Below are 27,089 nucleotides of genomic sequence, written 5' to 3' on the forward strand. Positions count from 1 at the left end.
GTGACAGAGAGATAGAATGATGATAGAAGAGTGACAGAGAGATAGAATGATGATAGAAGAGTGACAGAGAGATAGAATGATGACAGAAGAGTGACAGAGAGATAGAATGATGACAGAAGAGTGACAGAGAGATAGAATGATGACAGAAGAGTGACAGAGAGATAGAATGATGACAGAAGAGTGACAGAGAGATAGAATGATGACAGAAGAGTGACGGAGAGATAGAATGATGACAGAAGAGTGACGGAGAGATAGAATGATGACAGAAGAGTGACAGAGAGATAGAATGATGATAGAAGAGTGACGGAGAGATAGAATGATGATAGAAGAGTGATGGAGAGATAGAATGATGATAGAAGAGTGACAGAGAGATAGAATGATGATAGAAGAGTAACAGAGAGATAGAATGATGACAGAAGAGTAACAGAGAGATAGAATGATGACAGAAGATTGACAGAGAGATAGAATGATGATAGAAGAGTGACAGAGAGATAGAATGATGATAGAAGAGTGACAGAGAGATAGAATGATGACAGAAGAGTGACAGAGAGATAGAATGATGACAGAAGAGTAACAGAGAGATAGAATGATGATAGAAGAGTGACAGAGAGATAGAATGATGACAGAAGAGTGACAGAGAGATAGAATGATGATAGAAGAGTGACAGAGAGATAGAATGATGACAGAAGAGTGACAGAGAGATAGAATGATGACAGAAGAGTGACAGAGAGATAGAATGATGACAGAAGAGTGACAGAGAGATAGAATGATGACAGAAGAGTGACGGAGAGATAGAATGATGACAGAAGAGTGACAGAGAGATAGAATGATGACAGAAGAGTGACAGAGAGATAGAATGATGATAGAAGAGTGACGGAGAGATAGAATGATGATAGAAGAGTGATGGAGAGATAGAATGATGATAGAAGAGTGACAGAGAGATAGAATGATGATAGAAGAGTAACAGAGAGATAGAATGATGACAGAAGAGTAACAGAGAGATAGAATGATGACAGAAGATTGACAGAGAGATAGAATGATGATAGAAGAGTGACAGAGAGATAGAATGATGATAGAAGAGTGACAGAGAGATAGAATGATGACAGAAGAGTGACAGAGAGATAGAATGATGATAGAAGAGTGACGGAGAGATAGAATGATGATAGAAGAGTGATGGAGAGATGGAATGATGATAGAAGAGTGATGGAGAGATGGAATGATGACAGAAGAGTGACAGAGAGATAGAAAGATGACAGAAGAGTGAAAGAGAGAAGGAATGATGATAGAAGAGTGACAGAGAGATGGAATGATAACAGAAGAGTGATAGAGATATAGAATGATGACAGAAGAGTGACAGAGAGATAGAATGATGACAGAAGAGTGACAGAGAGATAGAATGATGACAGAAGAGTGACAGAGAGATAGAATGATGACAGAAGAGTGACAGAGATATAGAATGATGACAGAAGAGTGACAGAGAGATAGAATGATGACAGAAGAGTGACAGAGATATAGAATGATGATAGAAGAGTGACAGAGAGATGGAATGATGACAGAAGAGTGACAGAGAGAAGGAATGATGACAGAAGAGTGATGGAGAGATAGAATGATGATAGAAGAGTGATGGAGAGATGGAATGATGACAGAAGAGTGATGGAGAGATAGAATGATGATAGAAGAGTGACGGAGAGATGGAATGATGATAGAAGTGACGGAGAGATAGAATGATGACAGAAGAGTGACGGAGAGATAGAATGATGACAGAAGAGTGATGGAGAGATGAAATGAGGACAGAAGAGTGACAGAGAGATAGAATGATGACAGAAGAGTGATGGAGAGATAGAATGATGATAGAAGAGTGACGGAGAGATAGAATGATGACAGAAGAGTGACAGAGAGATGGAATGATGACAGAAGAGTGATGGAGAGATGGAATGATGACAGAAGAGTGACAGAGAGATAGAATGATGACAGAAGAGTGACAGAGAGAAGGAATGATGATAGAAGAGTGACAGAGAGATAGAATGATGACAGAAGAGTGACAGAGAGATAGAATGATGACAGAAGAGTGACATAGAGAAGGAATGATGATAGAAGAGTGGCAGAGAGATAGAATGATGACAGAAGAGTGACAGAGAGATAGAATGATGACAGAAGAGTGACAGAGAGATAGAATGATGATAGAAGAGTGACAGAGAGATAGAATGATGATAGAAGAGTGACAGAGAGATAGAATGATGATAGAAGAGTGACAGAGAGATAGAATGATGACAGAAGAGTGACAGAGAGATAGAATGATGACAGAAGAGTGACAGAGAGATAGAATGATGACAGAAGAGTGACAGAGAGATAGAATGATGACAGAAGAGTGACAGAGAGATAGAATGATGACAGAAGAGTGACGGAGAGATAGAATGATGACAGAAGAGTGACGGAGAGATAGAATGATGACAGAAGAGTGACAGAGAGATAGAATGATGATAGAAGAGTGACGGAGAGATAGAATGATGATAGAAGAGTGATGGAGAGATAGAATGATGATAGAAGAGTGACAGAGAGATAGAATGATGATAGAAGAGTAACAGAGAGATAGAATGATGACAGAAGAGTAACAGAGAGATAGAATGATGACAGAAGATTGACAGAGAGATAGAATGATGATAGAAGAGTGACAGAGAGATAGAATGATGATAGAAGAGTGACAGAGAGATAGAATGATGACAGAAGAGTGACAGAGAGATTGAATGATGACAGAAGAGTAACAGAGAGATAGAATGATGATAGAAGAGTGACAGAGAGATAGAATGATGACAGAAGAGTGACAGAGAGATAGAATGATGATAGAAGAGTGACAGAGAGATAGAATGATGACAGAAGAGTGACAGAGAGATAGAATGATGACAGAAGAGTGACAGAGAGATAGAATGATGACAGAAGAGTGACAGAGAGATAGAATGATGACAGAAGAGTGACGGAGAGATAGAATGATGACAGAAGAGTGACAGAGAGATAGAATGATGACAGAAGAGTGACAGAGAGATAGAATGATGATAGAAGAGTGACGGAGAGATAGAATGATGATAGAAGAGTGATGGAGAGATAGAATGATGATAGAAGAGTGACAGAGAGATAGAATGATGATAGAAGAGTAACAGAGAGATAGAATGATGACAGAAGAGTAACAGAGAGATAGAATGATGACAGAAGAGTGACAGAGAGATAGAATGATGACAGAAGAGTAACAGAGAGATAGAATGATGACAGAAGAGTGACAGAGAGATAGAATGATGACAGAAGAGTAACAGAGAGATAGAATGATGACAGAAGAGTGACAGAGAGATAGAATGATGACAGAAGAGTGACGGAGAGATAGAATGATGACAGAAGAGTGACAGAGAGATAGAATGATGACAGAAGAGTGACAGAGAGATAGAATGATGATAGAAGAGTGACGGAGAGATAGAATGATGATAGAAGAGTGATGGAGAGATAGAATGATGATAGAAGAGTGACAGAGAGATAGAATGATGATAGAAGAGTAACAGAGAGATAGAATGATGACAGAAGAGTAACAGAGAGATAGAATGATGATAGAAGAGTGACAGAGAGATAGAATGATGATAGAAGAGTGACAGAGAGATAGAATGATGATAGAAGAGTGGCAGAGAGATAGAATGATGACAGAAGAGTGACAGAGAGATAGAATGATGACAGAAGAGTGACAGAGAGATAGAATGATGATAGAAGAGTGACAGAGAGATAGAATGATGATAGAAGAGTGACAGAGAGATAGAATGATGATAGAAGAGTGACAGAGAGATAGAATGATGACAGAAGAGTGACAGAGAGATAGAATGATGACAGAAGAGTGACAGAGAGATAGAATGATGACAGAAGAGTGACAGAGAGATAGAATGATGACAGAAGAGTGACAGAGAGATAGAATGATGACAGAAGAGTGACGGAGAGATAGAATGATGACAGAAGAGTGATGGAGAGATAGAATGATGACAGAAGAGTGACAGAGAGATAGAATGATGATAGAAGAGTGACGGAGAGATAGAATGATGATAGAAGAGTGATGGAGAGATAGAATGATGATAGAAGAGTGACAGAGAGATAGAATGATGATAGAAGAGTGACAGAGAGATAGAATGATGATAGAAGAGTGACAGAGAGATAGAATGATGATAGAAGAGTGACAGAGAGATAGAATGATGACAGAAGAGTGACAGAGAGATAGAATGATGACAGAAGAGTGACAGAGAGATAGAATGATGACAGAAGAGTGACAGAGAGATAGAATGATGACAGAAGAGTGACAGAGCGATAGAATGATGACAGAAGAGTGACAGAGAGATAGAATGATGACAGAAGAGTGACGGAGAGATAGAATGATGACAGAAGAGTGACGGAGAGATAGAATGATGACAGAAGAGTGACAGAGAGATAGAATGATGATAGAAGAGTGACGGAGAGATAGAATGATGATAGAAGAGTGATGGAGAGATAGAATGATGATAGAAGAGTGACAGAGAGATAGAATGATGATAGAAGAGTAACAGAGAGATAGAATGATGATAGAAGAGTGACAGAGAGATAGAATGATGACAGAAGAGTGACAGAGAGATAGAATGATGACAGAAGAGTGACAGAGAGATAGAATGATGATAGAAGAGTGACAGAGAGATAGAATGATGATAGAAGAGTGACAGAGAGATAGAATGATGATAGAAGAGTGACAGAGAGATAGAATGATGACAGAAGAGTGACAGAGAGAGAGAATGATGACAGAAGAGTGACAGAGAGATAGAATGATGATAGAAGAGTGATGGAGAGATAGAATGATGATAGAAGAGTGACAGAGAGAGAGAATGATGACAGAAGAGTGATGGAGAGATAGAATCATGATAGAAGAGTGATGGAGAGATAGAATCATGATAGAAGAGTGATGGAGAGATAGAATGATGACAGAAGAGTGACAGAGAGATAGAATGATGATAGATTCAAAAAAGGACTGGTTGTTAAAATCCCTAGTGTTTGCACTGCAACAGATTCAGTGGAGATCAAACTGGAGATGTCTGCCAAGGTGACATTGCCATCACCAGGACACATCATCAGTTGTGTACCTCAGCATCACAGGGTGTTTCGACCTTTTATCACAAGACACCCTCCGCTGAGGCAGGCCCACCACAGGTTGATCGGTCCTGGGTGTGTGACCTGTGGTTAGCTGTTCACCCTGGCAACCCAGACGGCGTCTCTCCTTTTGAGCCAGATCCAGTGGCTAGTCCTCTCAGCAGTGTTGGCTAGCTCTTTGGTCACTCTCCTGTGGGCCTGCCCCCTGACTCCTAGTTCCCTCAGGAGTTTTGCTGTGGAGCTGGCAACAAAGCCCCTACAACCCACCTCCACAGGGCGCACCTTCACCTTCCAGCCTCTGTCCTCTGCTTCGGCTGCTAGGTTGGCGTACCGCAGCTTCTTACGCTCGTACGCTTCATCGACTGCATCCTCCCAGGGGACTGTGAGCTCAGTGATGTAAGCGAGCTGGTTAGCGTTGGACCAGAGGACGAGGTCTGGTCGCAAGGTGGTTGTTGCGATCTCTGTCGGGAAGATGAGCTTCTGGCCTAAGTCCACTCGCATTTCCCAATCCCTGGCTGAGTTTAGTGAGCCTAAGTTGGGAAGTGAAGGGTTGGCCTTCCGTTTATCCCCCTCTCGAATGAAAGCTGGGAAACGCCGGGGCCCTTCCTGGTTGTTGAAGGGTTGGGCATTGATGGAAACCCTCTTGCAATCGAGTTCAGCTGCCAAGCACCTGAGCACCTGATTGTGTCGCCAGGTGTATCTGCCTTGGGTAAGGCTGGTCTGGCAGCCAACCAAGATATGCTTGAGGGTTGCTGGGGCTGTACACAGGGAGCAAGATGGATTCTCTCCAAACCAGAGATTTAGATTTATGGGAGAGGGCAGGACATCATATGTGGCCTTGATGATGAAACTCAGCCTGTTTGATTCCATGCTCCAGAGCTCACTCCATGTGAGTTTCCTCTTTTCAACACCCTCCCACCTCATCCAGCGACCCTGTTTGGCTTGTGCTACGGCTTTAGCACATCTGGCTGCTTCTTCCTGTCGGCGGACCTCCTCAACCACCATAGTTCGCCGTTCGGTAGTAGTTGCCTTTTGCCAGGTAGGTGTTTTTATTCCCAGGCCAAGGCCGCCTCTGCCTTGTTGAACATGGCCTACTACGTCTCGGTGGCGGAGGGCAGATTTCGCCTCCAGTACAGCTGCAGCCGGGGTCCATTTCTTCCCTGTTGCTAGGGTTGGAGCAACTCCTCTCACTATTGGGTCTCGGGATTCTGTGAGGGACATGTCCAGCCTCACTTTGGCACATTTGAACTCCTCGACCAGGCTGGAAATTGGCAGTGCGAGGGCTCCATTGCCGTAGAGTCCAGCACTGCTGAGGCACCTTGGCAGTCCAAGCCACTTCCTCACCTGCGAGTTCACTAGCCTCTCCAAGCGATTGGCATGAGATAGTGAGACTTCGTACATAGTTATTGGCCACATGAGTCGGGGTAGCAGCCCAAACTGAAAGCACCATAGCTTCAACTTCCCGGGCAGTGCAGTGTTGTTGATTTGCCTGAGGCCACTGATTGTATCCTGGCGAAGTTGCTCCAGTTGCTGGGTGTCTTTGAGGTCTGCATTGTACCACCGTCCGAGGCTCTTGATGGGCTTCTCCCGGACCGTGGGGATTGATTGATCACTAATGCAGAACCGTTCATCTACTAGTTGGCCTTTGACAATGGAGATGCTGCGAGATTTGCTTGGTTTAAACTCCATTCGTGCCCACTTGATGTTCTCCTGGAGTTTCTGCAGCAGGCGCCTGGTGCATGGTTTTGTTGTTGCTATGGTGGTCAAGTCATCCATGTACGCCCGGATTGGTGGAAGACGCAGGCCATTCCTGGACCTTTCGCCTCCCACCACCCATCGCGATGCACGGATGACGAGCTCCATTGCCATGATGAATGCCAGGGGGGAAATAGTGCAGCCCGCCATAATGCCTATTTCCAGATGTTGCCAAGCGGTGGTGGTGTTCTGTGTTGTGACACAGAACTGGAGATCCTGAAAATAGGTCTTGACCAACTCCGTGATATTTTTGGGGACATGGAAAAAATCAAACGCCGTCCACAGGATCTTGTGAGGAACTGATCCAAAAGCGTTGGCAAGGTCTAAGAAAACCACGTGCAGGTCTCTCCGTTCTTTCTTGGCAGCTTGTATCTGGTGCCAGATGATATTAGCATGCTCCAGACATCCTGAGAAGCCATGGATCCCGGCTTTCTGCACTGATGTATCAACAAAGTTGTTTCTTTGCAGGAATGTGGAGAGCCTTTGGGCAATCACACTAAAAAATATCTTTCCCTCTACATTAAGAAGGCTGATCTGGCGAAACTGGCTGATGCAGGAAGAGTTCTTTTCCTTGGGGATCAGAATGCCTCCTGCTCTTCGCCATGCCCTGGGTATGACTCTTTTCTGCCATGCCACTTTCATCAGCTTCCAGAGGTATTTCAGGACTCCAGGAGTGTTCTTATAGAGTCTATACTGGATACCATTGGGCCCAGGAGCTGACATCGATCTTGCCTGCTTTACCGTCCTCTCCACCTCGCTCCATGTGGGGGGTCTTGTGTCCATATGGTGGTCAGGTGGGTGAATTGGTGGCATGTCATCCGGGATGGTGACTGGCTCATGTCTCCGGACATCAGAGTAGGTCTTCTTTAGGTGCTCCTCCAGATCTCGTATGGGGACTCCAAGGCTCCCATTTTTCTTGCTGTCAAAAAGGCTCTTGACAAAGCTGTAAGGGTTGCTGTAGAAACGGGTCCTAGCCCGTTCTTTCCTCTTATGCTGTCGTCTGAGGTGTTCTGCTCTTCGCAGCTTTGTCAAATGCTGCTTTATTTCAGCCTGCAGTGCGTCAAGCCCAACCCTCTCTCCCTCTGTGGCCTTCCTCCACTGCTTCCTCAGTTGTCTTCTCTCCTTCACCAACCTGTCAATTTCCCGCTGTCTCCTGGATTTGGGCTGGGTTGAAGGGTCTTTCTGCCTACTGGGTATCTTCTCCTTCACTCCAAATCTCTCTACGCCATAGCTGTAAATGATGGCTCCCATGTTCTCCAGTTTTCTTTCAACTGTTCCCTTTTGACCTTCTAGTAAGAGGACAAGGTCAGAGTTGATGGTCTCCCACTCAATCTTCTGGCTGGACTTGGGCCACAGGATTTGAGGGTTTCTTCCTTCCATCTTCCTCTCTGCTGCTGGCTGTGGCTGGCCGGGCTCCAGACCGGAGTCCACTGGAGGGTCTATGCAACATTGCGCTTCGTCTGGGGTGCTGATACCCTGAGGACTGTGGGGGTTCTCCTGCCTCCGGGCTTCACTCGACTGATTTGGCCTACTTCTTAAGAAGTATTGGTCAATGCGAGGCCCCTTACCGAGCTCACTAAGGCACTTCTTTTTGCCTTGATGGATCTTAAGACCCTTCACTGATGTAACCTTTGACCAGCCACAGATGCAGCTGTGCAGCTTTTGTCCTGCCAGTGCTGATGATCCATTGGTTGCAGTGCTGGTCATCCGACTCGTTGTCAAATCCTTTCCTTGTTCCGTTACCGTGTGATCCACCTGTGAGTCATCTTGCGCCCCCGCTCTCGCAGACTCTGGGGGTATTCTTCTCCTTAAAGTTTTCGTAGCAATATTGGGTGGATCCAGGAACGCTAACTAGCGTTGGATCCTGCTAGTATGAGTCGCTAGCCCATACCGGCCCCGTTGGGGTCTATTCCCTCCTGTCAGCAGTCTTTCCAGGCCGTCATCTGGTCTTTCCCTGATTGTCAGCTGCCCTTTCGCAGCGGTCACTGGTTTACTCCAGATATTCAAGATTCAAAAAAAGGACTGGTTGTTAAAATCCCTAGTGTTTGCACTGCAACAGATTCAGTGGAGATCAAACTGGAGATGTCTGCCAAGGTGACATTGCCACCACCAGGACACATCATCAGTTGTGTACCTCAGCATCACAGGGTGTTTCGGCCTTTTATCACAAGACACCCTCCGCTGAGGCAGGCCCACCACAGGTGATGGAGAGAGAGAATGATGACAGAAGAGTGACAGAGAGATAGAATGATGATAGAAGAGTGACAGAGAGATAGAATGATGATAGAAGAGTGACAGAGAGATAGAATGATGATAGAAGAGTGATGGAGAGATAGAATGATGATAGAAGAGTGACAGAGAGATAGAATGATGACAGAAGAGTGATGGAGAGATAGAATGATGACAGAAGAGTGATGGAGAGATAGAATGATGACAGAAGAGTGATGGAGAGATGGAATGATGATAGAAGAGTGATGGAGAGATAGAATGATGATAGAAGAGTGATGGAGAGATAGAATGATGACAGAAGAGTGATGGATAGATAGAATGATGACAGAAGAGTGATGGAGAGATAGAATGATGATAGAAGAGTGATGGAGAGATAGAATGATGATAGAAGAGTGATGGAGAGATAGAATGATGATAGAAGAGTGACGGAGAGATAGAATGATGATAGAAGAGTGACGGAGAGATAGAATGATGATAGAAGAGTGACGGAGAGATAGAATGATGACAGAAGAGTGACAGAGAGATAGAATGATGATAGAAGAGTGACAGAGAGATGGAATGATGATAGAAGAGTGACAGAGAGATAGAATGATGACAGAAGAGTGACAGAGAGATAGAATGATGACAGAAGAGTAACAGAGAGATAGAATGATGACAGAAGAGTGACAGAGAGATAGAATGATGACAGAAGAGTGACAGAGAGATAGAATGATGACAGAAGAGTGACAGAGAGATAGAATGATGATAGAAGAGTGACGGAGAGATAGAACGATGATAGAAGAGTGATGGAGAGATATAATGATGACAGAAGAGTGACAGAGAGATAGAATGATGACAGAAGAGTGACGGAGAGATAGAATGATGACAGAAGAGTGACAGAGAGATAGAATGATGATAGAAGAGTGACAGAGAGATAGAATGATGATAGAAGAGTGACGGAGAGATAGAATGATGATAGAAGAGTGATGGAGAGATAGAATGATGATAGAAGAGTGACGGAGAGATAGAATGATGATAGAAGGGTGACAGAGAGATAGAATGATGATAGAAGAGTGACAGAGAGATAGAATGATGATAGAAGAGTGATGGAGAGATAGAATGATGATAGAAGACTGACGGAGAGATAGAATGATGATAGAAGAGTGATGGAGAGATGGAATGATGATAGAAGAGTGATGGAGAGATAGAATGATGATAGAAGAGTGACCGAGAGATAGAATGATGATAGAAGAGTGACCGAGAGATAGAATGATGATAGAAGACTGACGGAGAGATAGAATGATGATAGAAGAGTGACCGAGAGATAGAATGATGGATGATAGACAGGTGAGGTATAGAAGTTGTGAAGTTGGGACTGTGTGGACCCCCCCCCCCACAACAGAAACGAGGTGAGGAGGAAGGGATGATGGAGCGAGCGGAGTTTCAGGCTCTCCTCGTGTGTGGGAGGTAAAATGGGAGTCAGTGGATTTGTCAGGTTGGAGGTCTGAGATGCTGCGGTTCTCCTTGTGGTGTGGATGAACAGGAAGTGGATTTGTCAAGTTGGAGGTCTGAGATGCTGCGTTTCTCCTTGTGGTGTGGATGAACAGGAAGTGGATTTGTCAGGTTGGAGGTCTGAGATGCTGCGTTTCTCCTTGTGGTGTGGATGAACAGGAAGTGGATTTGTTGCGCTGTGAACAGCTGATAAACTGTTCTGACGAGTACTGATGAGGAGAAACCGGCTCCTCCTGAAGCCCTGACATGGGGCAATAACATGAAGGGAGATGTGAGGGCAGAAGGTTTTGGTGAAGTCAGAGAAGGAACCAGGTTTGTAAGAGTGGTGGGGTGAAGCTCCGTCTCCACCAGCATGATGTGAAGCATCTGGAATGAAGCGCAGACAACGGCGGGAAGATAGAGGAGGTGTTCCCTCTCTCCTTGTCTCCCTCTGAGGAAACGTCCTTCATTCAAACCACAGACCCTGGATCAGTGAGAAGACGGGCCGGCCTGCGTTCCTCTGGAAACTCTCTCAGCTCATGAACCACTTCCTGTGTACACACATCACCAGCCCGGAGACACGAAGAACTTCTTGTTCCTCCTCTAAATATGAAGACAGCAAACACCCCAACCCTCCCTGGAGGCGCTCACTGTGGAGCTGAGCGGCTGGAGCAAGGCATAAAGACCGGGTTCAGGGCATAAAGACCGGGTTCAGGGCATAAAGACCGGGTTCAGGGCATAAAGATCGGGTTCAGAGCATAAAGACCGGGTTCAGGGCATAAAGACCGGGTTCAGGGCATAAAGACCGGGTTCAGGGCATCAAGACCGGGTTCAGGGCATAAAGACCGGGCTCAGGGCATAAAGACCGGGTTCAGGGCATAAAGACCGGGTTCAGGGCATAAAGATCGGGTTCAGAGCATAAAGACCGGGTTCAGGGCATAAAGACCGGGTTCAGGGCATAAAGACCGGGTTCAGGGCATCAAGACCGGGTTCAGGGCATAAAGACCGGGCTCAGGGCATGAAGACCGGGTTCAGAGCATAAAGATTGGGTTCAGGGCATCAAGACCGGGTTCAGGGCATAAAGATCGGGTTCAGAGCATAAAGACCGGGTTCAGGGCATAAAGACCGGGTTCAGGGCATAAAGACTGGGTTCAGAGCATAAAGACCGGGCTCAGGGCATGAAGACCGGGTTCAGAGCATAAAGATTGGGTTCAGGGCATCAAGACCGGGTTCAGGGCATAAAGATCGGGTTCAGAGCATAAAGACCGGGTTCAGGGCATAAAGACCGGGTTCAGGGCATAAAGACTGGGTTCAAGGTTCACTTCCCACTCTGAAGTTCTTCAGTGGTCCCTTTAACAGCAGTTCTCCAGGTTCTACACCGACGTTAACCCAGTTGTGGCGATACTGCCAGTACTGCAAGTCATGGGAACCGCTTTATTGGAGCTCGTCGTGTATGATATACTTTATTTATTGGTATGCTTTACTGATCCCCGTGGGGGAATTCTTCTCTGCACTTAACCCGTCCTAGCTGTGTAGCCAGCTGCGTCGCTAGCTGTGTAGCCAGCTGTGCTGCTAGCTGTGTAGCCAGCTGTGTTGCTAGCTGTGCCGCCAGCTGTGTCGCCAGCTGTGTAGCCAGCTGTGTAGCCAGCTGTGTTGCTAGCTGTGTCGCTAGCTGTGTCGCTAGCTGTGTAGCCAGCTGTGTAACCAGCTGTGCTGCTAGCTGTGTCGCTAGCTGTGTAGCCAGCTGTGCTGCTAGCTGTGTAGCCAGCTGTGTAGCCAGCTGTGTTGCTAGCTGTGCTGCTAGCTGTGTAGCCAGCTGTGCTGCTAGCTGTGTAGCCAGCTGTGTAGCCAGCTGTGTTGCTAGCTGTGCTGCTAGCTGTGTCGCTAGCTGTGTAGCCAGCTGTGTAACCAGCTGTGCTGCTAGCTGTGTCGCTAGCTGTGTAGCCAGCTGTGCTGCTAGCTGTGTAGCCAGCTGTGTAGCCAGCTGTGTTGCTAGCTGTGCTGCTAGCTGTGTAGCCAGCTGTGCTGCTAGCTGTGTAGCCAGCTGTGTAGCCAGCTGTGTTGCTAGCTGTGCTGCTAGCTGTGTCGCTAGCTGTGTAGCCAGCTGTGTAACCAGCTGTGCTGCTAGCTGTGTCGCTAGCTGTGTAGCCAGCTGTGTCGCTAGCTGTGTCGCTAGCTGTGTAGCCAGCTGTGTAGCCAGCTGTGTCGCTAGCTGTGTCGCTAGCTATGTAGCCAGCTGTGTCGCTAGCTGTGTAGCCAGCTGTGTAGCCAGCTGTGTCGCTAGCTGTGTAGCCAGCTGTGTTGCTAGCTGTGTCGCTAGCTGTGTAGCCAGCTGTGTAGCCAGCTGTGTCGCTAGGAGCAGTGGGCAGCCACCATGCAGCGCCTGGGGACGTGTTGTGTATACATGTGATACATGTGTATGTCTTAAGTCAGATTTCTGTCTTTTTTTTAAAAAATGTTCTTACTACTCGTGTCAGCGGGAAGTCACAAATCCTTGATGATGATGATGAACATGGCTGCCATGACACACACCGGCCATGTGTGGCAGGTGAGCAGCTCCCATTGGAACAAATGGACTGCCATTTTCTGTCTGTCATCCAGACTGTAATACAGTCATCCAGACTCTCCATCCACACTGTAATACATTCACCCAGACTCTTCATCCAGACTGTAATATAGTCATCCAGACTCTTCATCCACATTGTAATACATTCATCCAGACTCTTCATCCAGACTGTAATACATTCATCCAGACTCTTCATCCGGACTGTAATACATTCATCCAGACTCTTCATCCAGAATCAAATATATTCATCCAGACTCTTCATCCAGACTGTAATACTGTAACGTGCATGGATAAGTAGACATGCTGGCTGCTGGCTGGCGTGTCTGACCCTTTAGTCAAGCGGTTAGCGATGTCTCCTGCGGTGCGGGCAATACGGGTTCACTTCCCGGCCGCGGCACTTCCTGTGGTTGCGTTGTCCCCCGAATTCGCTACAATACATTCATCCAGACTCCTCGTCCAGACTGTAATACATTCATCCAGACTCCTCGTCCAGACTGTAATACATTCATCCAGACTCTTCTTCCAGAATCAAATACATTCATCCAGACTCTTCATCCACACTGTAATACATTCATCCAGACTCTTCGTCCAGACTGTAATACATTCATCCAGACTCTTCATCCACACTGTAATACATTCATCCACTCTTCATCCAGACGGCAATACATTCATCCAGACTCTTCATCATCCACACTGTAATACATTCATCCAGAATCAAATACATTCATCCAGAATCTTCATCCACACTGTAATACATTCATCAAGACTCTTCATCCAGACTGTCATACATTCATCCAGACTCTTCATCCAGACTGTAATACATTTATCCAGACTCTTCGTCCAGACTGTAATACTGTCATCAAGACTCTTCATCCAGACTGTCATACATTCATCCAGACTCTTCATCCAGACTGTTATACATTCATCCAGACTCTTCATCCAGATGCTTCATCTACATTGTAATACATTCATCCACTCTTCATCCAGACGGTAGTACATTCATCCAGACTCTTCATCATCCACAATGTAATACATTCATCCAGACTCTTCATCCAGAATCAAATATATTCATCCAGACTCTTCATCCAGACTGTAATACTGTAACGTGCATGGATAAGTAGACATGCTGGCTGCTGGCTGGCGTGTCTGACCCTTTAGTCAAGCGGTTAGCGATGTCTCCTGCGGTGCGGGCAATACGGGTTCACTTCCCGGCCGCGGCACTTCCTGTGGTTGCGTTGTCCCCCGAATTCGCTACAATACATTCATCCAGACTCCTCGTCCAGACTGTAATACATTCATCCAGACTCCTCGTCCAGACTGTAATACATTCATCCAGACTCTTCTTCCAGAATCAAATACATTCATCCAGACTCTTCATCCACACTGTAATACATTCATCCAGACTCTTCGTCCAGACTGTAATACATTCATCCAGACTCTTCATCCACACTGTAATACATTCATCCACTCTTCATCCAGACGGCAATACATTCATCCAGACTCTTCATCATCCACACTGTAATACATTCATCCAGAATCAAATACATTCATCCAGACTCTTCATCCACACTGTAATACATTCATCAAGACTCTTCATCCAGACTGTCATACATTCATCCAGACTCTTCATCCAGACTGTAATACATTTATCCAGACTCTTCGTCCAGACTGTAATACAGTCATCAAGACTCTTCATCCAGACTGTCATACATTCATCCAGACTCTTCATCCAGACTGTTATACATTCATCCAGACTCTTCATCCAGACGCTTCATCTACATTGTAATACATTCATCCACTCTTCATCCAGACGGTAGTACATTCATCCAGACTTTTCATCATCCACACTGTAATACATTCATCCAGACTCTTCATCCAGAATCAAATACATTCATCCAGACTCTTCATCCACACTGTAATACATTCATCCAGACTCTTCTTCCAGACTGTAATACAGTCATCAAGACTCTTCATCCAGACTGTCATACATTCATCCAGACTCTTCATCCAGACTGTTATACATTCATCCAGACTCTTCATCCAGACTGCAATACATTCATCCAGACTCTTCATCCAAACGCTTCATCTGCATTGTAATACATTCATCCACTCTTCATCCAGACGGTAATACATTCATCCAGACTCTTCATCATCCACACTGTAATACATTCATCCAGACTCTTCATCCAGAATCAAATACATTCATCCAGACTCTTCATCCACACTGTAATACATTCATCCAGACTCTTCTTCCAGACTGTAATACATTCATCAAGACTCTTCATCCAGACTGTTATACATTCATCCAGACTCTTCTTCCAGACTGTAATACATTCATCCAGACTCTTCATCCAGACTGTCATACATTCATCCAGACTCTTCATCCAGACTGTCATACATTCATCCAGACTCTTCATCCAGACTGTTATACATTCATCCAGACTCTTCATCCAAACGCTTCATCTACATTGTAATACATTCACCCACTCTTCATCCGGACGGTAATACATTCATCCAGACTCTTCATCATCCACACTGTAATACATTCATCCAGACTCTTCATCCACACTGTAATACATTCATCCAGACTCTTCATCCACACTGTAATACATTCATCCAGACTCTTCTTCCAGACTGTAATACATTCATCCAGACTCTTCTTCCAGACTGTAATACATTCATCAAGACTCTTCATCCAGACTGTCATACATTCATCCAGACTCTTCTTCCAGACTGTAATACATTCATCAAGACTCTTCATCCAGACGGTAATACATTCATCCGCTCTTCATCCAGACTGTAATACAGTCATCCAGACTTGTAATACATTTTCTGGCCGTAGAAACAGGCAGACATCAGAAAACAACCTACCTGAGCACAGTGACTGATGTTAAACACTGCTAATGAGTGTGAGACGCACAAAATAGGCCTGTACCGCAATGAATTAAAACTGTTTTCCTGTATCTGTGTTGATATATAGTATATATATATATATATATATATATGTGTGTGTGTGTGTATGTGTGTGTGTGTATATATATATATATATATATATGTGTGTGTGTGTGTGTGTGTGTGTGTGTGTGTGTGTGTGTGTGTATATATGTATATATGTATATGGTCTGAAGCCATGGTTCTCTACCGGAAAATGGTGGATTGCTCCCTCTGGGTTGGGGATGAGTTGTTGCCTCAAGTGAAGGAGTTCAAGTGTCTCGGGGTCTTGTTCAGGAGTGAGGGTAGAATGAAGCGGGAGATTGACAGGCAGATTGGTGCAGCATCAGCAGTAATGTGGACGTTGTACCGGACCGTTGTGGTGAAGAGGGAGCTGCGCCGGAAGGCAAAGCTCTCAATTTACCAGTCAGTCTTCGTTCCAACCCTCACCTATGGTCATGAGCTTTGGGTGGTGACCGAAAGGGTGAGATCGTGGATACAAGCAGCTGAAATGAGTTTCCTCCGTAGGGTGTCTGGGCTCAGCCTTAGAGATAGGGTGAGGAGCTCGGACATCTGGAGGGAGCTCAGAGTAGAGCCGCTGCTCCTTCGCATTGAAAGGAGCCAGTTGAGGTGGTTCAGGCATCTGATCAGGATGCCTCCTGGGCACCTTCCTTTGGAGGTTTACCGGCCACGGCCAACTGGGAGGAGACCCCGGGGTAGACCCAGAACTCACTGGAGGGACTACATGTCCAATCTGGCCTGGGAACGCCTTGGGATCCCCCAGGAGGAGGTGGAGGGCGTTGCTGGGGAGAGGGATGTCTGGAGTGTCCTACTTAGCTTGCTGCCACCGCGACCCCACCCCGGAGAAGCAGCTGATGATGAATGAACGAATATATATATAGTGTATTGCCTGTCTCTAGTCTTTATGTAGTAATATGTATAGTGTACTGTCTTCCATCAGAGATACAGACTCACTCATTTCATTCAATAAAGACATAAAAACTTTCCTCTTCCAGGTCTTCATTCATCCATAGGGACGTATGGGACTTATGATTCAGCAGGTTGCAGGTGATTAGAGAGCCTGCTAGGTTTAAATCTAGTGCGGATGTGGAGTCAAGTAGTTTAATTAATGTTAGTCAGGGAATTTCTCATAGTGTAGATTATCAGCCTGATAGCTTGGTCTATAACATTGAGACTGTCTCCCTACCCTGCTGTATTGCTCCCAAGCTCTCCTCTCCTAATTGTGTGAATCACAATAATCTAGTAATTATTCCTACCACTGGTAGTGGTGAGATGTGCAACAAAGTACCTAATAATCTACAAAACCAAACAGCTGATGTTATCAAGAATGTGACCACATATCATCCAAAGCGTTGGTTGCCAAAACTCTCAACAAGGTGTCTAATTCCAATTAATCTCTCAGCTATTGGTAGCTCCAAAGCTCTGCCTACTACTGATCACTTCCACAAGACGCTTCAATGTGGTGTCATAAATATCAGATCATTGTCTACCAAAGCCTTACTAATAAATGATCTGATTCTTGAACATAGTTTTGATATGATTGGGTTATGTGAAACATGGCTGAAACCAAATGTTTTCCTTCCCTTAAATGAAGCTTCCCCACCCGACTATACTTATGCCCATGTAGCTCAGGTAATTAAACAAGGCGGGGGGGTGTTGCCTTAATATATAAATCTATTTTCAATCTGACTTCTAGACTTGAATCTAAATTCCAGTCTTTTGAGTCTCTTATTCTTGGTCCATCTCCCTCAGCCATGAAGAGACTCGGCTCAGTCCTGATTGTGATACTCTATCGGCCTCCTGGCTGTATCTCGTTATTTCTTGAAGAATTTGTCTCAGGCCTTGTTACTCACTCTGCTGAGATTCTAATTCTTGGTGATTTCAATATTCATCTGAATAAGGCTGCTGATCCTCTAAGTAAAGCCTTTCTGGCACTAGTTGATACTTTTGGGTTCACTCAGTTTGTTCAAGAGTCGACTCATTGCAGTGGTAACACCCTTGATTTGGTTTTATCTAAAGGAATAGCTGTTTCTGATCTGAATGTCTTACCAACCACATCTGCTGTGTCTGATCATTTTCTCATGTAATTTGAAGCATTATTGGCCTGTCCAGTTAATGTCAGCACAGATGTAATTGCCACTTGCCATATTGGTCCCTCCACTGTAGCTGCATCTGGCCAGCAGCTGCCTGAAGTCTTGGCTCCTTTCACTGTGGTAAATGACTCTGTTGAAAATTTCACTAGTGACTTAAATGCGGCCCTCTCTAGTCTCCTCGATTCAGTTGCACCTCTCACTACCAGAGCTAGGTGACTAAAGAGGCCTACACCCTGGTTTAATGATGAGACACGTGCTCTTAAGCAGACCTGCAGGAGACTGGAACGTAAATGGCAAAAATCAAAATTGGAAGCTTTCTACCTATCGTGGCACGAGTGTTTATTGAAATACAAGAGTGCTTTATCCGCTGCAAAAACATCGTATCTCTCTCACTTAATCAATATTAATAAACATAACCCCAGATTTCTCTTTGACACTGTATCTAAACTTACTAAAAAGCAGTCGTCTGTTAGCTGCTCATCATTCACAGCCCATGAATTTCTAGATTTTTTCTGCAATAAGGTTGATGAGATCTTGAACAAAACTAGTTCTTCAACTCCAGCTACTCCTGCAGATCCTGTCTTACTAAATTCATATCTACACAATGAGTCACTGACAGTTCCAGTTATTACAGCTTTTGAGACTATCTCTCTTGATACTTTGACTAAGTTCGTGTCAGCTTCTAAACCAACTGCTTGCCTACTTGACCCCTTACCAGCAAAACTTTTTAAAGACCTCTGGCCTTTTCTTGGACCTACAATGCTAGTCATCGTTAATTTATCTCTTACTACTGGCATTGTTCCCAGCAGTTTTAAGACAGCTGTGGTTAAGCCTCTACTTAAAAAACCGCACCTTGATCCAGGGTCTCTTAATAACTACTATCGACCAGTCGCTAATCTTCCATTCTTCTCTAAAGTACTAGAGAGAGTTGTGTATCAACAACTTTTGACCCATATAAAAGAAAACGATCTATATGAACCTTTTCAGTCGGCTTTCAGGCCCTGTCACTCCACTGAAACTGCTCTGACCAGAGTGGTGAACAATCTTCTACTGGCTATCAACTCTGATTCCACTTCTGTGCTTCTATTACTGGACCTCAGTGCAGCCTTTGACACCATTGATCACTGTATACTTTTGGATAGATTAAATTGTAATTTTGGTGTCTCTGGCTTAGCTCTCTCTTGGCTTAAGTCCTACTTATCTGGAAGAACACATTGTGTCTGCTATAATAATATTATATCAACATTTTCTGACATTAAATATGGTGTGCCTTAGGGCTCAGTACTTGGCCCTCTACTTTTCTCTCTTTACATTACACCTCTTGGCCAAATTATACACAGTTACAGAATAAATGTCCATTGCTATGCTGATGATACTCAGCTGTATGTCCCTATAAGGGCTGATGATCATACTCAAATCACTAACTTAGAGGCCTGCTTGGCTACTGTGAAATACTGGATGTCACTTAACTTTCTGCTTTTAGATTCAGATAAAACCCGGATGCTGGTCATTGGGCCTGCTAGACACAAACACCAATTTGACCAAGTAACGATAACAACAGACAACTCTGCGGTTTCACAAAGTGTGGCAGCCAAAAATCTTGGTGTTACGTTTGATCCCAGCCTTTCCTTTGATAAGCACATTAAAGAAATCACCAAGACTGCCTTTTTTCACTTACGTAACATAGCTAACATTCGGTCTTTTCTCTCCATGGCTGACACAGAGACTCCAATACATGCATTTGTTTCATCCAGGCTTGATTACTGTAATGGTCTGTTCTCAGGTCTGCCACGTTCTAGTACTAAAAGTCTTCAGATGGTTCAGAATGCTCCAGCTAGAATCCTAACTGAAACTAGGAAATGTGACCATATTACACCAATTCTTGCCTCCCTTCATTGGCTCCCTATCCATGTTAGATCAGAATACAAGGTCCTTCTGCTGACTTATAAAACCCTAAATGGGCTTGCTCCATCCTACCTGTCTGATCTCCTTAAACCTTACATGCCATCTCGAGCTCTTCGTTCTCAAAATACAGGGCTTCTGTGTGTCCCCAAAGTTAAGAAGAAGTCAGCTGGTGGCAGCAGGGCCTTTTCCTATCGGGCTCCACTGTTGTGGAATAACCTGCCTGTTGCCAACAGACAATCAGAGACTGTTGAGTCTTTAAATCCAAACTTAAAACTCATCTTTTTGCCTTAGTTTACAATTAGTTGCCTTTAAGTTGAGTGCTTCACAACCTGTACTGGATGGCGGGTTGGTTTTCTGTCTCAATGAATTTACCAACCACTCTTCTGCCGACGAGATTATCAAGTATAGATTATGACGAATTGATGACTTAATTGATTATGGCTAATGACTATTGCAAACTGTTCTCTTCTCTAACATGTCTCTTCTCTCTCTCTGAATGATGTCTCCTCCTTTCTCTTTCTCTGTGTGTGAATGGTGTCATGTGAGTCTCTCCTGCATGCATGTGCAGTCGGTTCTCCTCCCAGGTCTCCGTGGTGATGGTGGTCACCATTTGGATGCTGCCTGCCCTTCCATTCCTCACCTAAGTTTTTCTTTTATTACATGATGATGCTGGTCGCGTGGCTTGGGTCCTGGACTGCTCTGTTGGCATGTGGACACTGCTTGGCATCCTGTGCATCATGTTCTTCATAAATGTGATGTCCATTATAATTCTGTTATCCTCTTTCAATGTTGTGTTATGTAAATTGCGTGAACACAACATCCATTGCACGCTGTCCGTCTTGGGAGAGAGATCCTCCTCTGGTGCTCTCCGAGGTTTCTTCCTATTGTGTCTCCCTGTTAAAGGGTTTTTTAGGGAGGTGTTCCTCATCCGATGAGAGGGTCTAAGGACAGGATGTGTTGCTGTTAAGCCCACTGAGGAACATTTGTAATTTGTGATATTGGGCTATACAAATAAAATTGATTTGATTTGATTTGATCCATAGATGAACTGTAAACATGACTGTGAAAGTATTATGTGTCATTGTTCAGCTAATTTCTTAATTGAATCTATTATTCTCATCACTGTTGATGATTTAGCCATCGTGGACTTATATCAGTTTAAACTTGACCTGCCATGCACTCCTGTCTATGATCTTATTACTGTTTGGTTGTCTGAGATATCTTAAGTTAACACATGCATTTATCTGATCGTTGTGTTGATTAAAGCAATATGAGAGAAATGTAAGTGTCACCTCTCCCTCTGTCCATTGGTCTAACCTGTTGTTTACCTGTGGTCTGTGATTGCAGAGCTGTCAGAGAAGAAGAGCGACCTGAGGGTTTGTGATGACTCCACCTGTCGGTTCGGAGGTGTCTGCAGAGACGATGGCGTTCAGCTGAAATGTGTCTGTCAGTTTCAGGTCAGTTTCTATCAGACTTTATTTATCTAGGTTTCAGTCCTGTCCACATCAGACGTGTCAAGCCTCTTCTCTGAGACATCTAGTAACGGAAGGAAAACAGCAGTAAACAGCTCAGAAACAGAGGAAGATATTTTCATGAATGGAGAGAGGAAAAACGAGAGAGGAAGAGAGAAAATGGAGGAATGAAATGGTCAATCTGATGTGATGTCAGTAGATTCATCTCTACAAGTCCAATTTTATTCCTACACACAGGACTGTGTGTGTGTCTGTGAATGTTCTCATTCATCCAGGTCATGGTTATCCAAAGGAGTTGAATCAAGTGCAACTGGACTTGGTATATATACCCAATGTTTACCAACGCCCGTGGTAAATATCGGGACACAAAGAGCCATGGACATCTATAGCTCTGACAACGACTCCAAGAGGATAAATTCTGAGTCTCATCAGCAGCCAGTCAGACTAGCTTGGTCTAGTCAGAAAGGCACGAACTGAGGAAGCCTCTTGGTTGAGAGGCAAAACGTCTTCACGGATATATACCAAGTCCAGTTGCACTTGATTCAACTCCTTTGGATGACTGTGTGTGTGTGTGTGTGTGTGTGTGTGTGTGTGTGTGTGTGTGTGTGTGTGTGTGTGTGTGTGTGCATGTTCTTCTCCGTCGATTGTCACCTTGTTGTGGTGGAGAAGCTTGCGTTGTCCTGAGATGCCGAGAGCAATGCCATCTGAAGCTATGCTCCTGGTAGAGTCACCCATGGCAATAAGGTCAAGGGGAGGTCCCTGGCAAAAAGCAATTCAACCAAAACCTCAGTGGTGGAACAGGCAGAGGATGATGGCTGACTTTAGGGAAGCATCACAATAGCTGGGAAGGTTGAAGAAGGCTGCAGCAGAAATGGGCCCCCAGTCGTTTTGGACTCGATGCCACTGGATCCTGACCCAGATCTGCAAGGACCATGTGGTGGCTGCCTGTGTACCAGTCTCCCCACGTTCAACAAAGTCATGCACATGCTGTCCTCCATAAAGGGAATCCACCCTAACATCCTGGATTAAGTCCTATATGGCAACCGGCAATTGGTGACGGGGGCAGGATTGTGAGATCTGGAAGCCCTTAGTCGTGAGCTGGCACATCAGGCGGTGGGTGCTAGATTCAGTCGCAGGGCTCTTGGAACGAAGTAGAATGAGCCCTTCGGTAGCTGCACCCACAACTGAGCAGCCTCTTTAGGGTCCACTCTGCTCACCCCACCTGGGCAAGGGGCTAGAAAAGGTCCCCTAAAAATAGCCTGCCTCAAACTTCCTGACTGGATTACCACATTCATAAGGATCACAGAAACATGAACTTTGGAGTCTGGAATGTGTGCACACTGATGGATAATGCAACCAGTGACAGACCGCAGAGGAGAACCGCGATCATTGTTAGAACTGAAGAGATGCCGGATTGGCATACCTGCCCTTTCTGAAACCCGACTGGTAGAAAAAGGACAACTGAAGGAGAAGAAGGGTGGCTACACTTTCTTCTGGAAAGGAAAAGCTGCTGATGAGCAGCTGATGAACAGAATGGGCAGCAGCTGCTGAAGGACAACAAGCCCATTAATGCATGATGGAAGGAGGACTTCCAGGAACCGCAACAGCACAGCTGAACCAGACGATGCCAGCCACATTCCCTAAAGTCCCATCAGAGAAGACACTGGGGAACCTCTCACCATGACAGAGGTTCAACAGTGTTCCTTATGGGAGCATCGAGGGAAGGAGCGTGTTCAGAGCGGTATAAAAAAAAAGACAGAGGTTCAAGATGCCATCAGGAGCCTTAAGAAAAACAAGGCCGCCGGTCCAGATGGGATCCCAGCTGAGGTCCTAAAAGAAGGTGGACCAAAGCTCCTGTACCACATCCACACCCTCCTCCTCAAGGTCTGGGAAAAACAAGAACTTCCCTCAGAGCTCAGGGATGCTTTAATATTTGCCATATTCAAGAATCCGAATCAGAAACACTTTGTAATTTCATTTCATTTCATGCATGAAATGAAACAAAACATCATTTCCCCCAGCCCACAGCAGTGCAACGCAAAGGCAACAACATTCAAAAACTACAAGACCTACAAGAACACATATCCAAACTAACACATATATCTAAACTACACACACACACACACACACACAAAAATTATTGTCCAAGAGAATGAATGCCAGCCATGGATGCCTGTCGGAACCGCTGGTTTTGCATGGGCTAGCAGTTAGCTTAGCTTGCCCCGCTTCTGCATCCTTTCAGACCGCCCTTGGTGTTGCCTCTGGGTGCAGCTGCGGTCAGGGTTGTGGTCCTTGGGCCTACAGGATGCAGCAGACCAAGCTCCCTCAGCCAATCCAACGCTACCTCTCCCAGCCAGACACCTTCGTCAAAAAAGGAAGGGGAAAGGCAGACTGTGGAAAGTACAGGGGCATTTCACTCCTGTCAACAACAGGCAAAGTCCTCACTCACGTCCTTGCAAACCGATTGCTACCACTGGCTGAAGAAGCATTGCCCGAATCTCAATGTGGCTTCTGGCAATCCAGAGATAAAGCAGACGTGATGTTTACAGCATGCCAACTCCAGGAAAAATGCCATGAACAAAGGCAGCCTTTGTATATGGTTTTCATAGACCTAACAAAGTGTCACGCCAGGAACAGGAACTGAGCATCCAAATGCAGACAGCGGAGACAGGTTGGGATAGAGCAATGATTTAATGGTGCAGGGGTTCAAAAGTCCACACAACAGGCAAGGTACAAACAGCAAGGAAGGCTCGAGGACAAGACATGAAGTACCCGGCTAACATAGGCTAACATAACAATCTGACAAAGAGAGCAGGGCAACCAGGGGGAATATAACTGCTGGGGAGCCAATCAGGGAATGGGGAACACGTGAGCAAACCAGAGGCAGGAGCGGAAATGGCAAGACCAGTGATATTTCAAAATAAAACAGGAAACCTAGAGAACATAACCATGACACAAAGGCCTTTGACTCAGTAGACGGCCAGGCTCTGTGGAGCATACTATCAGGATATGGCTGCCCTGCCAAATACATCAGAATATTGAGGTTTCTTGACTACTCTGATGGCCGAGCGGAATAAACCGCCGTTCTTGCAGTCCGCTCGTCACGTGGCTGGGAGGTTCGTATCCCAGACTCGCCGTAACCGGTCACGGCCTCAGCGTCCACGGGGGAAGGCATTCATTAGGCCACCCTTACCCGAGGGATAGTGGGTGTAGATCTGTGTAGTGTTCGGGGACTCGTCGTTCTCCAGTGACCCCTCTGGCCCACCCGGGCGCCTGCAGCCAAACAACCGAAAGCATTCTCCCTACGCCTCCTTCGCGGCCTGAAGGTGATGCAATCCATGCGAGGAGGCTTCAGCGTGTAAACTAGCGAGAGCAGCCGACATGAGTTTGAAGGAAGCTGGTGTTACGACTATCTCCTTCCTGTGGAAGCGTGAGCCAGGGGAGTTATTCGACAAGAGTTCCGGCCATATGCCAGTGGGTTAATCGGGTGGGATAAGGGGAAAAACTAGAAATAAATTTAGAAAAAAAAAATAATATTGAGGCTTCTTCTTGACGGCATGTCAGTCACAGTGCTCAGCAACAGCAACTCTGACTCAAAGCCCTTCACTGAGGAAACAGGAGTCAAACAGGGATGCATCATTGCACCCACCCTGTTTGCCATCTTTATTGCTGCCATACTCCGCCTCATTGGCGAAGAGCTGCCATGGGGGATCCCAAACCTATATAGAACTGACAAGGGCTCCCGATGTCACTGCCGCCGCTCCGTCACATGACGACAGACACCATTAGTGACGCCGCTGAAGCAGGGGGTACCGGTGCGAGCCCGGTCGGGATCGAAGTCCAGACTAGAAAAACGACGCCTCTCGGGCTGCTGTCATCATTTCATATGGCTGAACTTTGAACTGTTAGCTAAACGTAGTTTTCAGTTTCACTATTACCAAACATCTAGCAGCAGATAGCAAAAAACTAATGTAGTCAATGCTATTTATAAGTCACAAAGGACATATTGTGGTGAGCTGGTGCGGAATGAGAGATAGAGATCTCTTTCAATCGCAACTCCCATGTTCCATAATCCCTTGCGCTTCCTGAGCACATAGCCATCATCAGTCCATCAGTCTGGTCACTACATAGCCCCCCACCTAAGGGGTCAGTTGTCCTCGACAACCCCATCACCCAAGACATAGTCCCCCAAATGTCCAGGGTGCCAACCCTTGTGAACAGTCTGCCCAAAGCACTGTGTGTCATAGGCCCTCTTCTGCCGCACTCCAGAGCTGGCCTGAGCCCGCTGGGTGCAGAAGTCACAGCAGTGCACATGCAACTCCATGTCTTGTCGACAGCCAGGCCGGTAGAACCGCCCCCCGAGGCCGTGGAGGGTCTTGGCATTCCCGTAGTGCCCCGCCCCCACCAAGCCATGGACCATCGGGAGAACCTGGGGACGGAGTACACGGGACACCAATAGCTGCAAGAGGCCACTCCCTCGTCCGGGAGCTTGCCAGACTGTAGTGGAGCTCAAAGTTGCCCGACTGCGAATGGTAGGCCTTTACCTCGGGCCCCAGTGCTGACACCTGTGTCCATTCGGGGCGCCACCCTGTCTCTAGCCAGCCCTTCACCAGTGCAAGGACAATGTCTGCCTCCTGTTGCTGCCTCAGTTGCTGCGTGGTCAACAGGAGCAACCTCTCCTTGTTGCTGACGGTCTGGACGGCTACCACCGTCAGCGTCTTCTGGCCCCACTTCTGCTGCTGCTGGTAGCAGCGGCACGCCAATGCCCGAACTGTGGGTTTTGTATAGGATGTGCACGCGGTCTCAGAAGATCTCTACGTAGTAAGCTGAGTAAGAAAGAGGGACAGATGAAAGACAGACAGCTCGCTAATTAGCTCTCTGGTTATCACAAGCGTTGGTGTCACAACCTTGATGATATTTAGCAGTAATGATGAGAATCAGGAGGTGTTTTACTATTTGGACCGTCATTTAAAACTTCCAGTGGGTTAACTGCCTTGTTAAATAAACTTTTGTTTGCCTTATAGTGCCATAAAAGCTACATCCCTGTGTGCAGCTCCAATGGAGACACCTACCAGAACGAATGCTACCGACGGCAGGCCTCCTGCAAACAGCAGCGGCCGATCTCTCGTGTTTCTGACGGGCCCTGCTCTGCCGGTGAGTGTTATCCCAGAGCACAGATTCATTTCCTCAAGTTCATCATTCAGCATCTATTAAATCCAGAGGATCCAGCCTGTGAATGTGTTGTAAGTGTCATTCAGAGACGTAGTCACCTTCTAGCTCTCTAAAAGTAATTTCTTTTATCTTTGTGCTATCAGTCATTTTATACAAGCGTGTCATTTCTTTCAAACAGTGAAGATTCATTCATTCATTCATTCATTCATTCATTATCCAACCCGGTTACCCTTCCTCAGGGTCGCTGGGATGCTGGAGCCTATCCCAGCAGTCACTGGGCGGTGAAGTGAAACTTCTGAAATATACACAGCTGTTTAAGCAGGTAGTTAAAAAAGGCTC

General features: G+C 45.7%; 1 protein-coding gene across 2 annotated transcripts in view; it reads left to right on the plus strand.

Annotated features, from left to right (window-relative positions):
• The window catches only part of tmeff1a (transmembrane protein with EGF-like and two follistatin-like domains 1a), a 100,217-nt gene that overhangs the window by 7,646 nt on the left and 65,482 nt on the right, over nucleotides 1–27,089 (plus strand). For both annotated transcript variants that reach the window (XM_056293213.1, XM_056293214.1), the window contains exons 2-3: nucleotides 21,454–21,563; nucleotides 26,603–26,732. In XM_056293213.1, the coding sequence (XP_056149188.1) occupies nucleotides 21,454–21,563; nucleotides 26,603–26,732 (240 nt within the window). The remainder of the gene's footprint in view (nucleotides 1–21,453; nucleotides 21,564–26,602; nucleotides 26,733–27,089) is intronic.

The sequence above is a fragment of the Lampris incognitus genome, chromosome 14 (genome assembly GCF_029633865.1).
Source record: "Lampris incognitus isolate fLamInc1 chromosome 14, fLamInc1.hap2, whole genome shotgun sequence".
In the NCBI taxonomy this organism is placed as follows: Eukaryota; Metazoa; Chordata; class Actinopteri; order Lampriformes; family Lampridae; genus Lampris; species Lampris incognitus.